Raw genomic sequence first — 17,160 nt, forward strand, 5'->3', positions numbered from 1 at the left:
GCTGGTATTGGGTTGCACCGTGGGCCTTCTACAAGAAAGAAAGGAGAAAAGAAGCCTGAAAGTCTAAAAACCGCACGTTGATCTCTCTAAAACCAGATGGAACATCCGGGTCCCCTAAAAGGCTGAGAGCAGAGGGGGAAACGTGGTAGTCCTCATATTAATAACGCTAGAGATTAATTTTAGGGAATGCCCTGGAGCCAACGTGGTGTAGTGGTTAAGAGGGGTGGACTCTGATCTGGAGAACTGGGTTCGATTCCCCGCTCCTCCACATGAGCGGCGGAGGCTCATCTGGTGAACCGGGTTGGTTTCCCCACTCCTACACATGAAGCCAGCTGGGTGACCTTGGGCTAGTCACAGCTCTCTTAGAGCTCTCTCAGCCCCACCTACCTCACAGGGCGTCTGTTGTGGGGAGGGGAAGGGAAGGTGATTGTAAGCCAGTTTGATTCTTAAGTGGTAGAGAAAGTCGGCATATAAAAACCAACTCCTACTCCTCCTCTTCTTCGTGAAGAGTCAGTGGAAGCCACACTGGATAATGTGACCTAGTTTCTTAATTCACCAGTTAAAATGAACAGCGCAGTCGGCATTCGGCAGTTTTGCTGTCGACGCTCAGTTGAGTGGGACTCGGCACAGTTATCTGGATGTGGTGGGGGCTCAGAGGGCCTCGTGAGCAAAACAGTGCCTTTCTCGTACATGACTCAGCCAAAGCATTTATCTTTTGGCATAAAGTCTTAAACATCAAGCCGTCTTTCATTCCTTGCAGCAGGAGTGAAAATATGCTTCAGAGAGGAGTTTAAGCGGGTTACTATTGTTTTTGGGGGGATTGCTTATTCCGGCACTGTGGCAGCTGGCAGCCCCCCTGTAGTTGTTGGACCTTTTCTGGTCTGAGCTCCTTTTGCAGTAGGGTAGGTATCCCCACGGAGCAAGCTAGTCCACAGGGACCCTTCCGCATTGGTATTTAATGGAAGTACCTTGGGGGTCCTAACGATGTAAGAAATGGCATTGCTGGATAAAGCAGCTTTAATACTTTGGATTTTGGCTTTGGTAATGAGTCATGTCTCTCAAACCCTGCTCCCCACCCCTCAACAGAACCGGAATGGCTAGGCGTTGTTATCATCAGGGACAGCCGGAGGGTGCCTGATCAGCCCTCTTTGAGCCCAAGGTGTTATCTCTCTTGCGGGGAGGGGGAAACCAAAAATGTTGCTTTGAAGGAACTTCACAAGCCTTTTGCAACTCTTCAAGCGACAGCTTGGTTTACAAAAAAAGTCCGTTTAAAAATACCTTTGCGCTTAATTTCTATAGCGCGTTCTAAATGGCAGACCTTTAAAGCCTCCAACAGAAGTTGAGCTAGAGGGACTTTTCTGTGGCTAGGGTGAGATTTGAACTCCGGTTCCGGACTGAAACTGTCCATAGGACCACCCTGACTCTGCGGCTGCTTCTTGGATATCCTGAAATGCTAGATGGCTGAAATAAAAGGCACAGCCGGGAGCATGAAGCCAGGCCTAGGCATGCAGCAGAACAAGTTGTAAAAACCTGAGATGGGAGGACCTTTTAAATTAAAGGACACTGAAATTCTTAGCATCTGGAGGAAGCCTATAGCTTCTTTACTAACCACGAGGCTGTTTCCATTATTCGTTTCAGATAGGAGATCTGTGAAAAACATCTGGAACCGAGGGCACTGCGGGAGCGCCCCACTATGGCCAGCGTCGTCATCATGCCAATATTATGGAAGACCCAGACCATTAAGGGTCTGTGGACTCTTGGCCAAGCTCCCACCAGACTCTTCAGCAAATGTCACCTGGCGCCGGCGGCTCAGAATTTTTCAGACTACGAATCCATACGAGAACAATACAAGCCGGAAGTGCCAGAGTACTTCAACTTCGCGAAAGATGTGCTTGACAAGTGGGCTGAGATGGAAAAGGTATCGTTTTGGCAGCTGGCTTTCGGGTGTTTAAAAGACAGGTGCACGGATTCTGCGCACGCGGTGGGCAGGCATTTGGATTTCACCAAGTCAGCGCATTGGCTGTAAGGAAAAGGAGGGGCGGAACATTTTAAAACACGGGCAGCGCTTTTAGACTTGGCCAGAAGCAGCGCTGAGCATCTGTGCCTTTGCAGAGCGTGGGTGGTCTGAACATTCCCACAAGCAATGCTCGGGATTTGGTTCATGTGCAATGTCAGACCGTAAGAAGAGCCTTGGTGGCTCAAAACGTTGTCGTGGCCACACGTGGTAAAGACCAAAGGCCCATCTCGTTGTTGTTATTCGTTTTCTTTGATTTCAACGGGAAAGCTGGACTGTCAGTTTCCTACCTCTTCCGCCTCTCTCTCTCTCCCCGTCTCCCTCTGGCCGTCACCGGAACTCGAACTGCTGCAGGAGCTGTTTGTCTTCACTGGCTGGAAAGCGTCGATATCAGTTTCATAAGTGCTGCTTCCCCCCCAGTCCTGCACTGATCTATCTAACCAGATTGCCAGTCGCTGGGGGAAATGCCGTTTGTTCATTTCAGTTTCCATCCGTGTTTTTGTTAACAGTGCATAATGCAATCAGTGAGTCTTCTTCAGTTCCCCCACCATTGTTGCGGTCAGGCAATGAACGCATATCCCTCCCATTTCGTCCAGAATGCCCCTGGATTGATACAGCAAGTCAGTTTGTCGTAACAGCTACAGGTACCTTCAAGATCCCAATCTTGAGGGTTTACATTGCGCTAAATTGTCCCTCCAGGAGGGAAGAGGACCTTCCAATCCAGCTCTTTGGTGGGTCGGGGACCGAGGAGAGGAAGTGAAATGGAGTTTCGAGGAGTTGGCGTCGGTATCCAAGAAAGCGGCCAACCTGCTTTCTGAGCAGTGCGGCCTCAAGAAGGGGGACCGAGTTATAGTGATCTTATCGCGGATTCCCGAATGGTGGCTCCTGAACGTGGCTTGTATGCGAACAGGTTAGCGATAACAATGTTGGTTTATTGAGCCAAGTGTCACTTGGAAAGGAAGGTTACGTGGCCCCATGAAAACACCGTAGAATGAATCAGACCACGGTCTATCAAGGTCACTATTGCCTGCACAGATTGGCAGTGGCTCTCCAGGGTCTCCGGCAGAGGCCTTCTTCATCAACTTTTAAGTGGAGGTGCCACGGATTGAACCTGGGACCTTCTGCATGCAAAGCTGATGCTCTACCACTGAGCCAGGGCTGCTCCTCTCACATATTCCATGTCCAAGGTAGGGGGAGGCAGGATGATTACTCTGAATGTGAATATGGGAGAAAGGTATTGTGTTTAGGACTGCCCTGTAAATTCTGTAGCTGTTCCCTCCAGAAGCAGGGAACACATTATCTTCCCAATTCAATCTCTCTCCATTAGGAACTGTTCTTATTCCCGGGACAACACAGCTGACCGCAAAAGACATCCTGCACAGACTGCAGGCCTCCCGGGCCAAGTGTATCATCACCGATCAAGTTTTGGCCCCTGCCGTAGACAGCGTGGCTTCCCAATGCCAGTCCCTTGCTTTCAAGCTCATCGTGTCAAGAGACCACAGGGACGGCTGGCTCAGTTTCCACGACTTGTTGAAGTACGTACCAGCTTTTCACTCCAGCTACATGGGCAGTTTCTGCCGGGAGACCGCGCCGAACAGAGGGCCAAGTCGCTTGCTGTTGGGTCAGTTCAGAGTTTGCTGACTGCACCCAGGCAACCCCCTTCCTGCTGACACCCAACCGAAAAGGTGGTTCCTTAACAACGTGACCTAGTGGTGTAGTGGTTAAAAGCGGTGGTTTGGAGCAGTGGAGTCTAATCTGGAGCACCGGGTTTGATTCCACACTCTTCCACATGAGCGGCGGATACTAATCTGGTGAACTGGATTTGTTTCCCCACTCCTACACATGAAGTCAGCTGGGTGACCTTGGACCAGTCACAGCTCTCTTAGAGCTCTCTCAGCCCCACCTACCTCACAGGGTGTCTGTAGTGGGGAGGGGAAGGGAAGGTGATTGTAAGCCGGTTTGAGTCTCCCTTAAGAGGTAGAGCAAGTTGGCATATAAAAACCACCTCTTCTTCTATGTTCGGGACAGCCGTGGTTTGATTCAGAAGTTTACATTTCTTTCACAGTTTGCGAACCCTCGGGAATATTCGTGTTCCTTTCCCCCAACACATTAACCAAAATTGATAGAATAAATGCTGTTAAAATGGATGACTCTTTTTCATCTGTTGCTTGTAAATGGCATACAGTGTAAAACAAACAAACAAAAACAGGATATTCACCAAGGAAGATAGGCAGGATGGGAAAGGACCATGCAACAAAAGGATGGGGGTACACATATTTGTGCACCCAGGTGTTCCCGTCAACTTTACAGCGGTCCCTGGGTACAGGCCAGGCTGGAAGAGGTTTCAGGCTGAGCAGATTGTGACAATTAAAAGGGTGGACAAAATCACATTTTCAACCCACCCTTTCTCCAAGGAATCCAAGGTGGCGTACATGGATCTCTCTTCCTCCATTTTAGCCTCACAACAACCCTGCAGGTTAGGTTACACTGAGAGCGACTGGGCTGAAGGTCACCCAGGGAAAGTCAAGACGAAGCGGAGATTCAAGCCCAGGTCTCCCAGTTCAACATTTCAACCGCTATGCCACGCTGGCTCTGCAGGCACGCTAGGAAATAGCCAAAAGGGTGGGACGGGCCTCGTGAAATTATCATAACCATTATCGCTGTTTCATAAACGCACGTGCTTTTATCTTCTGCGTCTCTACGTCCTGCAGCCTCGCGCCAGCCGACCACAACTGCGTGGCCACCAAGAGCCGTGAGCCGATGGCCATCTATTTCACCAGCGGCACCACCGGCGCTCCCAAGATGGCTGAGCATTCCCACAGCAGCCACGGAATTGGACTCGCTCTCAACGGAAGGTGCGTGAGGCTGGGGGCTGCGGGTGTGCGAGGGCTTCCGGCATCCTGACGCACAAACATTTCGGCAGCTGTCCCAACTGGACTTCCTAAGACCAGTACTGACACTCAGCATTTACGGAGCAGGTTTTAAAATTCGGATTGGTTCATGTACAGTACTGCAGTAATTCTTACAATAGCCCTATAAGGTAGACAATTATTAGCTGCATATTATAGATTGGGGAGGCGCTCAGGAGGGGTGGAGCACACGCTGTGTGGGGCCAGGTTCAATCCCCAGCCTCTCCTTTTTTTAAAAAAATAAGTTTTTATTATGTTTTTATGGGGTACAAAAGGGAAAAAAGGGAGGGAGGGAAGTTTTGCATCCGTTTGCAATAGACAATATTATCTCAATCATAATATACATGCATGAAATAAAAATTATGCTTGCTACAACTGATTCAGTACATTGGTTTCTATCCTGTTACTTAATTAAGAAGTAATCAAATATATTCTTAAACATATTAGACAGCCACTAGCATGGGGGGGGGGGAGAATAAAAGTAAAATAGCGTTATAGATATACCATGGTTTGAATTTCTCCAAAGGTTAATCATTATTATGGTAGTGTTATAGATATACCATAGTTTCGATTTCTCTAAAAGTTGATCATTATTAAGGTAAACCAGATGCATTGTACATGAAGAAAACATCTACTCACATAAAAAAGGAACTGAGCTAAATCTAAGTAGTTAAGGACATATGAATGGTAACCATTTCTCATTAAATTGCTCAACATTTTGTGTGTCGTCTGAATTCATCAAGTAAGTCATTTTAGCCATGTTTGCCTATTTTAACATCTTTTCTTTCCGTTCGTCAACTTCTGGTAAAGTCGTTTGTTTCCATCTCCTTGCAAGGACAACTCTCGCTGTCGTTGCGGCATATTTAAGCAAGTCTTTATATTTTATTGTCGAAGGCTTTCACGGTCAGAGTTCATTGGTTCTTGTAGGTTATCTGGGCTGTGTAACCGTGGTCTTGGAATTTTCTTTCCTGACATTTCGCCAGCAACTGTGGCAGGCATCTTCAGAGTAGTAACACTGAAGGACAGTGTCTCTCAGTGTCAAGGGTGTAGAAAGAGTAATATATTTATATTTTGCTGGTAAACCTGGTGGCACTATGCTCAATTAAAAAAAAAAAGTTTTGGATCCAAACTGAGTTTCAAATTGAGCATGGCCTGTTATCTCACCACAGATCTTTTCCCAATGTGTTTGTAATTTCGGGCAAGTCCACCAAACATGAAAGAACCATCTGTTTCTCGACATTTCCAACATGCCCCCTCTTTGCCCAAAACATTGCAAAGACATTGCAAGTTTGAGGACCACAGTCAGCCACACCAGTGCTGCCCAGCGGACCAATCAGGTGGAAAGCAGTGGCGTCCCTAAATTAAACAGGACGCCAAGGGGAGGGTCTGTGGCTCAGTGGAAGAGCCTCTGCTTGGCATGCAGAAGGTCCCAGGTTCAATCCCTGGCATCTCTAGCTAAAAGCATCCCGTGGTAGGTGAGATGAAAGCCCTCTGCCTGAAACCCCGGGAGAGCCACTGCCCATCTGAGTAGACAAGACGGACCTTAGTGGACCGGTGGTCTAATTCAGTATAAGGCAGCTTCATTGTGTGTCTTCATTTGTTACAGGGGTGTCAGACATAAGGCCCGCAGGCTGGATCAGGCCCCTTGGGAGCTCTTATCCGGCCCACAAGCCAGCCAAGGCAGCTAACACACACATCCACTCTTAATCTGGGCCTGCAAGGCATGGCCCATCCCAACCGAGTGGCATTTGTGTCATATCCGGCCCTCGTAACAATTGAGTTTGACACCCCTGCTCTAGAGACTCTAGGCTCACCCCCACGTTCTGTGTCCAAATCCTGCCCTGAATCTCGAAGCTGTTTCTCATTGGTGGTAGCCAAGTCAATAGTGTGTTCAATATTTTGCAAGTCAGGGGTTTGAGATTTGGAGCCTTGCTCTACGTGACAGTTCCCATTGTCTTTGCACCAGTTCACAGCAACACATTTCCTCTCCGTTTCGTAGGTACTGGCTTGACCTGACCCCCAAGGACATGATTTGGAACACTTCTGACACAGGCTGGGCCAAATCCGCGTGGAGCAGCGTTTTTGCGCCATGGAGCCAGGGGGCAGGCGTCTTCGTCCACGGCATGCCGCGTTTTGAGCCGAAGCCTGTCCTTGAAGTATGTGACAAGCCGATTAGCATTCCCCTAAGAACAGGGCTTTCCCTGAATGCCACAGTCAGTGAGAGTCAGACTGGGCTAGTGGTCAGACTAGGGTCCGAGTGCGAATCAGCACTGAGCCACAAAGCTCATTGGGTAAAGACTAGGCCTGTCAGAAGAGTTGGCTTTTATACTCTGTTTTTTCTATACCTTTAAGAAGTCTCAAAGCAGCTGACAATCGCCTTCCCATAACAGACACCTTGTGAGGTAGGTGGGTCTGAGTTCAGAGAGAACTGTGACGAACCCAAGGTCACCCTGCTGGCTTCATGAGGAGGAGCAGGGAATCAAACCCAGTTCTCCAGATTAGTCTGCCTCTCTTAATCACTACACCGTGCTGGTTCTCCCATTCAGCCTAATCCACCTCGCAGGGCTGTTGTAACAATAAAACAGGACAGAACTTTGCATGCCTCCCTGAGCTCCTCGCAAGAAGGACAGAATTCAAATGTGCTCCTCTGATACTATGGGGGTGAATCCTTACGCTCAAACTGGCATGTTAAGAATGTTGGTTGAACTGATCTCTAGTACTACTGGCTTGCCGATCTCGAGAACCTAAGCAGGGTCAGCCCTGGCCGGTTCTTGGATGGGAGACTGCCAAGTTCTGGTCACCACACCTAAAAAATGATATTACAGAGCTTGAGAAGGTGCAGAAAAGAGCAACCAAAATGATTAGGGGATTAGAGCAACTGTCCTATGGGGAGCGGTTAGGACACTTAGGGCTGTTTAGTTTGGAAAGGCGGCGGCTAAGGGGAGACATGATAGAGGTCTATAAAATTATGCATGGTTTGGAGAGAGTGGACAGGGAGCTTTTCTCCCTCTCCCATAATACTAGAATACGGGGTCATTTGCTAAAGCTGGAAGGTGAGAGATTCAAAACAGATAAAAGGAAGTATTTTTTCACACAACGCATAGTTAAATTGTGGAACTCCCTGCCCCAGGATGTGGTGATGGCTGCCAGCTTGGAGGGCTTTAAGAGGGGTGTGGACATGTTCATGGAGGAGAGGGGTATTCATGGCTACTGGTTGGAATGGATGCTGGTCATGCTTCATACCTGTTCTCTCTAGTATCAGAGGAGCATGCCTATTATTTTGGGTGCGGTGGAACACAGGCAGGATGGTGCTGCTGCAGTCGTCTTGTTTGTGGCTTCCTGGGGGCACCTGGTTGGCCACTGTGTGAACAGACTCCTGGACTTGATGGGCCTTGGTCTGATCCAGCAGGACCTCTCTTATGTTCTTAAGGCAGACCAGGCTCACTACACTGAGGCAGGCAAGGGCAAACGACCTCTGGTTGCCTTGAAAACCTTACGGGATCGCCATAAGTCAACTGCGACTTGACGGAGTCTTCCACCACAACCTCTGGCTTGAACTGAAGGCGTTAGGCTCTCTTCTTTCTCTTCCTCTCACTTCGGGAATGTGATGGTCTGTGTGTAAGTCTGATTTTGTCTCGTTAAACTTTCCGCTTTTTATAATCATCTAGACCTTGTCCAGGTTTCCCATAACGACTTTCTGTTCCGCACCTACTGCTTATCGGATGCTGATACGCCACAACTTAAGCAGGTAAAGGAATCCCTTAACCTTTTGCACTTTCAGTGCGGTTTGGTATTTCAATTTTAGTGGTGTGAAAATGAGATCTCAGCGGCACACGGTGCAGCTTTAAAGAAAGGCAACTCCCATCGAGCCAAAACTCTGAATTGAGCATGCCGCCTTACCGCCTTTTTATAAACATTTGAATCCCAGCCCAAGCACAGCTTTAGCATCATACCTAGCCAATATTTCAAATTCCAATCACAGATGGGCCTTTTCAAGGGCAAGATTTGATGCCTTTCCCTCCGCGGTTCTCTCTGGTAGATTTAGTCGAACCCCCATGTCTAGGAGAGTTTGCCCCTGTTCGGAAGACATGGTAGAGTCAATCTGTCACGTTTTATTTCATTGTCCTCTGCATGAAGCGGAAAGAAAATGGCTAATTGAACCCCTATTAAGGCGTCTTAATCCCCCCGGAACTTTCTCGCATCAAGCAGAAATTATATCTCTGAGAAATCTCTTGGAAGATAAGCATATATGGATATCACGTTTGGTGGCCAAATTTCTGTATATCGCAATTGCCAAACGAAAGTCATTTATAAACAGGTTAGGTTTTATGTAGATAGAATACCATTTAGTTTTAATTCCATTTCAGTGCTTAGCATCATATTTGGATTTTATTTGGTTAATCATGCTTAAGATAGTATATAATATATTGTACACTATCTGTGCTGGTTCATTTTGATCTCCGTTTTGGAATTTAATACCTTTTATTCTGCACATGTGACGGATATTTTACTGGTCATGGAGTTTTAATAAAACTGAACTGAAAACTCTGAATTAACTGCAACACACACACATATATATAACCAGCTGTCTGGTAAAGCCCTGAGTAATGCCTGAGATCTCACCTGCAGATATGTGTGAAATTTGGAATGGGTGCCGCCTAGCAGTTAAGAGAACGAGCTGTGATCCAGTGTCTCAAGCACAGCCTCTCGAGGATGTCCTTGGGCCACCCACTCTCAGGCCCTCCCAGCTGCAAGATGGGGACACAAATACAGGCCTGCCTCGCAGCGGTGTTGTAAGGGTCGCACAAAAAGCATGTACAAGCAGGGGATATTTCAGTTCGGGAAAGCGGCACGGGGAGAAGCTTAAACCATCCCTCTTCTTGTGCCGTGATCCCGATCCAAGCAGGGCCCTACTCACCTGAGAACCGAGTTTGAAAAAAAACCTCACCGGGCGCTACCACGTCCAGCACATGCTGGTTTGGTGCAGTGCATGTTTCTTTTAAGTTCTTGAACGAGTAACAATAATAGTAATGTAGAAGGGAAGACTGTAGCCACAAATTTTCTGGACCGCTGCAGCTGCACTCCTGACATCTCAAAACATAGACGTCTTACCCTGCTTCTCAAAATGGTAGGCCCCCCTCCTAAAGAAATCAAAACAAAACCGTTGGTCCTTTTCCGAACTGGCTTGTTAACCCTCGTCTCCTTTCCTTTCCATTTTCATCTGAAGCTACACCTTCCACAGCTTGAAGCACTGCGTGAGTGCCGGAGAGCCCATGAACCCTGAAGTCATGGAGGACTGGAAAAGAGAAACAGGCCTGGATATCTACGAAGGCTACGGGCAGACAGAAACGGTAGGCGGGGCGTGTTAGAAGTTGAAGGCACAGGTGGCGTCTCTGGGAAGGTTCATACAACTGTCGCTCGTCTTCGTGGGCTCTTATTTAAACAGCAATGGCTCAATGCTGATAGGAAGCTGTTTTCCACCTCCCTCTGAGCAGACCCCTTGGCAGAAAGGGAAGTGAGGAAGAGTTCACCCACCAGCATGGTGTAGTGGCTAAGAGCAGTGGTTTGGAGTGGTAGAGTCTGATCTGGAGAACCAGGTTTGATTCCCCCACTCCTCCACATGAGCGGCGGAGGCTAATCTGGTGAACTGGGCTGGTTTCTCCACTCCTCAACACGAAGCCAGCTGGGTGACCTTGGGCCAGTCACATTCTCTCAGCCCCACCCACCTCACAGGGTGTCTGTTGTGGGGAGGGGAAGGGAAGGTTGATTCTGCCTTAAATGGTAGAGAAAGTCGGCATACAAAAAACCAACTCTTCTTCTTCACCCAGTCCTCCTTCCTTGTAGCATTTTGTTCAGAAGGTGACCCCCCAATCAGCTTCTTGGAGACATTAGAGGCCTGCTGGGAGGAGGGAGATCACGACAAAGGCCCCCAAGCACCTGTTTGCAGTTCTGTAGATCTCTGCCTGATACGGTGCTCACATTTACCTCCCTCTTTATCATTATGAAACAGGTGCTGATCTGCGGAACTTTCAAGGGCATGAAAATTAAGCCCGGCTCTATGGGGAAGCATTCTCCTGCCTATGACACTAAGGTACCGTACCTCTGTAAGACCCAATGAATAGTGGAAGGCAGCAGTTCTCAAGTGTTTTGAAGCGAGAGCCCCATTCAGAGCATCATCTACTCTTGGGGACCCCAAGCCACTCCATGCGCCTTTCGCTGTCCTGCGGTGCCATGCCCCATCCTGAAGCATGCTGCGCCAGGACCTCTTCATTTTTAGGGCAGAGAGTGTTCTGTGTTCACTTTCAGATCATAGACGAGGACTGCAACATTTTGCCTCCTGGGAAAGAAGGTGATATTGCCATCAGGATAAAACCGACACGCCCATTTTGCCTTTTCACGCAATACACGGTAAGGCCCATTGGAGAATGTCAGCGTCACAGCCAGGTGAAAAACTGAACCAATTCAGATTGCAGGCAAGGGCTCTCCCACGTTGGAACGCTTTTTCATACAGAGCAATTCCTTGCATGTTAAAAAAGAAACCTGAGTACTCAGGAGGATGGGTTCGACCTTCTCAACAATATGCAAGTTTTCTGTGCAGGAACTGTTTTTCTTGGGAAGGCATTTCATCATGCCAGCCCCTCCTGTATACTGGAAGACTAAGAAGGTGCCCCCAGATTAATTGGACAGCAGGTTATTTTTTTAATTAAAATACCCTGCAGTACCAGCATAGTTAAGAGTGGTGGATTCTAATCTGGTGAACCAGGTGGGTTTCCCTACTCCTGCACATGAAGCCAGCTGGGTGACCTTGGGCTAGGCACAGTTCTCTCTGAACTCTCTCAGCCTCACCTTCCTCACAAGGTGTCTGTTGTGGGGAGGGGAAGGAAAGGAGATTGTAAGCCGGTTTGATTCCCCTTAAAAGTTACAGAAAATCAGCATATAAAAACCAACTCTTCTTCTACTATCACCCGAGGTGTCTTTGACTGGGTTACAGTCCTCCAGTTCACATTCGTACAACCCCCTTATCACTGTTTTGAGCAATATATGGATGGTGTGACAAACCAACGTTAACGCTGAAATCATACTTTTAGAATAAGCCAGCTTCCCTCGCAAAGGCTAATACTGGCGCGCTGATGCATCTGACAAATGTTTGTTAATAAATACCCCAGGAGGATCCTGAGAAGACCGCCTCCACCATACGCGGAAGTTACTATGTCACTGGAGACAGAGGGATTCGAGACGAAGAAGGCTACTTCTGGTTCGTGGGAAGAGCAGACGACGTCATCAATTCAGCGGGGTAATATCATTTGAGCGGCACGCCTGCTCAGCGCTACGGCTTCTCGACATATGTGGCGAGGTAACTCAGAGCCTGCTCTTCCTTCTCAAGGTACCGCATTGGGCCGTTTGAAGTCGAGAGCGCCTTGATAGAACATCCAGCCGTTGTGGAATCTGCTGTGGTCAGCAGCCCGGATTCCCTCAGAGGAGAGGTAAAGGGTTAGAGCACCTACTGTATCTTAAAGTAGAAACTTGCAGCCAAAGAGTGGACTTGATGTCCTGGACGCCAGAAGCTCATATTCCCTGTACAACTATCCTACTTTTCTGCCTATCATGGAACAGAGGGTGGTCACGGACAGGTAGGGGTCCTCCCACCTGCTTAGCTTTCGCAAGGATGCAGCATTGAGTGCCTTCCTGTGGTAGCCCCTCTCAGATATTTCCCTTGCAGCCCCAACTGCCCTTTTGCTTCCCCCGCAGAAGCTGCACTGATTGTCAACATTCCATGACTAAGTTGGAGCAGATATTGCATTTGCAGCGGGAACTGCCCTGGGAAAGGCCTCCCCACTAGCATGTAGAATGGGTCTCTGGCCTTCCTACTGGGTGTCTGTGTGCCTGCTCCACAAACCTGGCCACCACAGATACAAAGAGCCTTTCCTTTCCTTTATCCCTTAGAAGCTCCTTGATCCATTGATCTTGAGCAGTGTAATTTTCGATCTAATGTTTGAGGGTTATAAGGACTGAAATAAATCTTGCCACTGACAATGTAGCCTTGGGATCCCTGTCACTTAATAAAAAAGGCATAGTGTCAGACACAGAGGCATTAGATTTATATGTTAAAAGGGGAGAGATATAACGTGACCGAAGTTCCTCATAAAAGCGGCATTCCAAGAGGGCATGAGCTAATGAATCAATACAGCCATAAGAGCAAGGACAGGTCCCGTTTGGGTATTGGATATTCAAAATTCTGCCTTGCATGACCATAGAGGGGTTGGCATTCAGTCTAACTAAACAGAAGGCTCTAGAAAGATGAAGAATTGCCAAATAATAAGTATAAGCGGGCAAACCACATGGGGGTGGTATTCCGAAAAAAACTGCAATGAACAAACGCGGCGAGATACATAGAGCCATAACACGGTGGGCGCAACCAGCCAGCTATGCAGTTCTACACATTATAGTCCGAGTAGGGCTCACTCGAGAAGAGGAGGCAGCTCTGGGCAATCTCCTCCGAAGAATGCAGTATGCGTTCTTCAGTTGTTCATTCTTGGAAGGGAGGATGCCTGTAAACATCGCCTACCAGCCCAGCTCTTCACCCAGCAAACTGGAACGGGATCTGCAGGCAGCCTGCCATATTCCAAATTCTCTGGCTTTCTGAAGGAGGGCTGGACTGACAAGGAAAACCGAAACATTGAGAATCCCCCCCCCCCCAATAGTTCCACATTGTTCTCTTTCCTTAGAAAGCACGTGCAGGCCGCAAGCAATGCCTATCACAGACGGCTTGCCCCAATTTGAGTTTTTCGTTCTGGGATATACAAACAGGGACGCCTCCCTCCCCCCAACCCAAGGGAAGGTTGTCCGTCTGCCGGACGGCTTTTATTAACCTCCACAATCTGAAAGTTAATCCTCGACATGTTTGATTGTGAAGGTTGTGAAAGCCTTTGTCGTTTTGGCCCCCGATTACGTCTCACACGACCCCGAAGCGCTAACCCAGGAGCTGCAGGAGCATGTCAAAAAGGCCACCGCCCCATACAAGTACCCGAGAAAGGTAAGTCGGAACCTGTTCGCTTCACTGCCCATCAATGTATTATTAACCGCTGAGACTCTTACAGAGTTTCTGGTGTCTACTTAACCCAAGGACAGGCAGCGATAATTTCAGCCATAGGGGGGAAAAAAACTATTTGGATGCACGTGGTCTTATAAATGCAAACACACATACAAGTTTCTTTGCTGGGTCCCAGAGCAGACTTCCAGCTCCCTCTGGAAGACATCTGAAGGCCATTGCCCCCACATCTTACAATCACTACCTGTGCTGTGCGAAGAGGCAATTTGGCTCATCTTTCCCCACAAATATATTTGCTTCAAGTCCCTCGAGAAAAGTATAGAACAGTCTCCTGAATTTGACTCTGCAGTGTGAAATAAATTTACTTCCAAAGGAGACAAAGCCCTGACCTGGGTAGCCCCAGGCTAGCCTGATCGGGTCAGATCTCAGAAGCTAAGCAGGGTTGACCCGGGCAAGTAGTTGGATGGGAGACCTCCAAGGAATACCAGAGTCATGACAAGGAGGCAAGCAATGGCGAACCATCCCTGAATGTCTCTTGCCTTGAAAACCGTATGAGGTCGCCATAAGTCAGCTGTAACTTGACAGCTTAAAAAAAGGAGATAAAAGTAAAGATTTTAATGTCGGTCTAGACATTAGGAAGAATTTTCTAACGGTTAGAGCAGTTCCTCAGTGGAACAGGCTTCCTCGGGAGGTGGTAAGCTCCCCTTCCCTGGAGGTTTTTAAGCAGAGGCTAGATGGCCATCTGTCAGCAATGCTGATTCTATGACCTTAGGCAGTTCATGAGAGGGAGGGCATCTTGGCCATCTTCTGGGCATGGAGTAGGGGACACTGGGTGTGTGTGTGTGTGGGAATTAGTTGTGAATTTCCTGCATTGTGCAGGGGGTTGGACTAGATGACCCTGGTGGTCCCTTCCAACTCTATGATTCTATGATTTTAAAAAGCAAATGATTCTGGGAACATTTTAGTTGCTGGGGGTGGGGGGCTCTCTTTCATTGGTTTTGAGCTCCTTTTTCGCAACTCACATCCTTCCGACACTACCTGGATGACCATCTGCATTTGTTAGATCCGTGGCAGCAAGATGGCAACAGACTAATATGGCTAACCTTTTGGAGTTACATCTATTCCATGTATTTGCTGTGCTTCCGGATCATGCTTGGCCTCCTGTTCTTGGGCTGGTTGTAATTCCCGCTCTCGCTCAACAGGTGGAGTTTGTGCCACATCTGCCGAAGACCGTCAGCGGGAAGATCAGAAGGAACGAGTTGCGCAAGAAGGAGTGGGGGGAGGCTTAGAGCCCTGTGTCCGCTTCCAAGAGTTTGTTCCGAGAACAGAAAGTTTTCATATTGTTTCCTTGTGCGTGTCAGTTTCAGGCGTCTGTCCCTATCATCCCATAAGCAAACTCATCCAGGCAGGTAGCTGTGAAGCAGTAATACTTTATTAGGAGCAAAAAGACAGATTAAAGGACTGACTGCCTACAGGCAGGTGAGGCTAGTAATGGGGAACACAGGCAGGTTACATGCTTCAGACACTACAGACTGAAAAGGTAAACATTGCTAGGCAACCTCGAGATAAGTGGTTCCCAGGAAGACAGACTAAACATCACCACAGCTGCAGAAAACAGGATGAGCGAAACTGTACACAGACGTTCATAGGCATGAGAACCAAGGACTTGACGTGTGGCCAGAACCTGGCCTGACTCATGTCAAGAGCCTTTGCTCCAGCAAAAAAGGCAAAGGCCTGACAGTGCGTTGGCAGCCGACAGAAGACTCGCAAATCCACTTCCTCAGAAGGAGAGCGGAGGGATTACAACAAAGTACGGGGTCAGACCTCTGGGTGAGTAGGAGCGGTTGAGCCGCCTCCTCCAACTTCACAAGAAATCCCAAAGCATCCTGCCAGGTTAGCCAAAGTCAAGTTTTACTCTGCTTCCAGATGTTGACTTGCGTAAGAAGAACATTGCTCCCCCCCCCAAAAGCCGCAAACAGATTGGCTTTCAAAGTTAAACAGTGCTGTGAATCTGCTGCGGGTTCGAGGATGGAGCCAGATGTGTGATCAGACATTGAATCTGCTTCCTTCCTCCTACGCCAGGCAAGGAGATGGAAGGGGGACCAACTGATCCGCACAGGGCGTGTGCCCAGGAGAGGCCGTCCGTTCAGACTGCTTCCAACAGGATGATAACAATGATGGCATCCAATTCTAATCCCCCTTGAAGAGTTAAAACTGTAATAAGTCGGACTGGCAAAGCTATCTAGCGAACCCAAGCCATTTTAAGCGTGTTTAGTTTCAGCGGCTCGTAGACTGTACTTGCCTAGTCTCTCTGCATCACTGACATTTCAGTCTGAGTTCTTGCCCATTACAAATCTCTTTGCTTCACCTGAGCCCCTGTTCTACGTAGGCTAGGGAAATGAAGAGAACTGGGGGTGATCTGATGTATTTAACTATGTTTCTATGGTTGTTTGATATCTGAGTGAAATTTATATTAATTGTTACCTTACGCCATTAAAGGTTATTTGAATTTGGCTAGGGAAATGCTCAGCATAAAAATCTGGCTGCACCCCAATTTTAGCAAAGGAGACCCCCCTTCATTCTCAGCATTCCCAGTTCTTACTCATTACAAGTCTCTTTGCTCACCTGAGCCCCTGTTTTACATAGGCTAGGGAAACGCCCAGAATAAAAATCAGGCTGCACCCCAGTTTTAGCAAAGGAGACCCCCGCTTTGTTCTCAGCATTCCCACTTTTTGCCCATTACAAGTCTCTTTGCTCACTTGAGCCCATGTTCTACGTAGGCCATGGAAATGCACAGCATAAAAATCAGGCTGCACCCCAATTTTAGCAAAGGAGATTCCCCCCTCCTTCATTTATAAGTGTGCATACAAGATGACTGGAAAGAGTCCACACACCCCTCCCCCAAAAAGTGGCACAATACTTAAAGAGCATGAATACTCATGCTTTCCCCCCCTAGCTGGCTCCAGCAGATAACTAACACCACAGCCACACAAATAAGAGGGGATGTTTTCAGCATGTGGGGCAGAATCAAGCCAAAATTCAAGCTCCCCCCCCCCCCGATGTCAGCAGGAGAGTTCAATACACACAGCTCTCCCACTGAAACCCACGGAACCTGAATGCGTTTCCTACTGGCCAAATTACAGCTTCAAGATCATTAAAAAGCTCATGGAAGTGCCTGCATTATCTCC

General features: G+C 48.1%; 1 protein-coding gene across 1 annotated transcript; it reads left to right on the forward strand.

The window, feature by feature from the left end:
• Positions 1-1,693: 1,693 nt before the first annotated feature.
• Positions 1,694-15,261, forward strand: LOC130492445 (acyl-coenzyme A synthetase ACSM3, mitochondrial-like). The gene is made up of 13 exons (XM_056866194.1): positions 1,694-1,918; positions 2,714-2,924; positions 3,342-3,549; positions 4,726-4,869; positions 6,923-7,079; positions 8,592-8,671; positions 10,151-10,274; positions 10,934-11,014; positions 11,230-11,331; positions 12,090-12,217; positions 12,308-12,407; positions 13,838-13,957; positions 15,175-15,261. Exons 1-13 carry the CDS (start codon positions 1,694-1,696, stop codon positions 15,259-15,261), a joined length of 1,767 nt encoding a protein of 588 aa, XP_056722172.1.
• The last annotated feature ends 1,899 nt before the right edge of the window (positions 15,262-17,160 follow it).

This window comes from Euleptes europaea, chromosome 21, assembly GCF_029931775.1.
Source record: "Euleptes europaea isolate rEulEur1 chromosome 21, rEulEur1.hap1, whole genome shotgun sequence".
Classification (NCBI taxonomy): Eukaryota; Metazoa; Chordata; class Lepidosauria; order Squamata; family Sphaerodactylidae; genus Euleptes; species Euleptes europaea.

What these genes read in the sequence shown, in the direction of transcription:
- LOC130492445 (XM_056866194.1), top strand. Translation starts at nt 1,694, where the DNA reads ATGGCCAGCGTCGTCATCATGCCAATATTATGGAAGACCCAGACCATT. An exon ending in GGACTCGCTCTCAACGGAAG is followed by an intron (nt 4,870 to 6,922) that starts GTGCGTGAGGCT and finishes TCCGTTTCGTAG; the next exon opens with GTACTGGCTTGACCTGACCC. An exon ending in GACGTCATCAATTCAGCGGG is followed by an intron (nt 12,218 to 12,307) that starts GTAATATCATTT and finishes TTCCTTCTCAAG; the next exon opens with GTACCGCATTGGGCCGTTTG.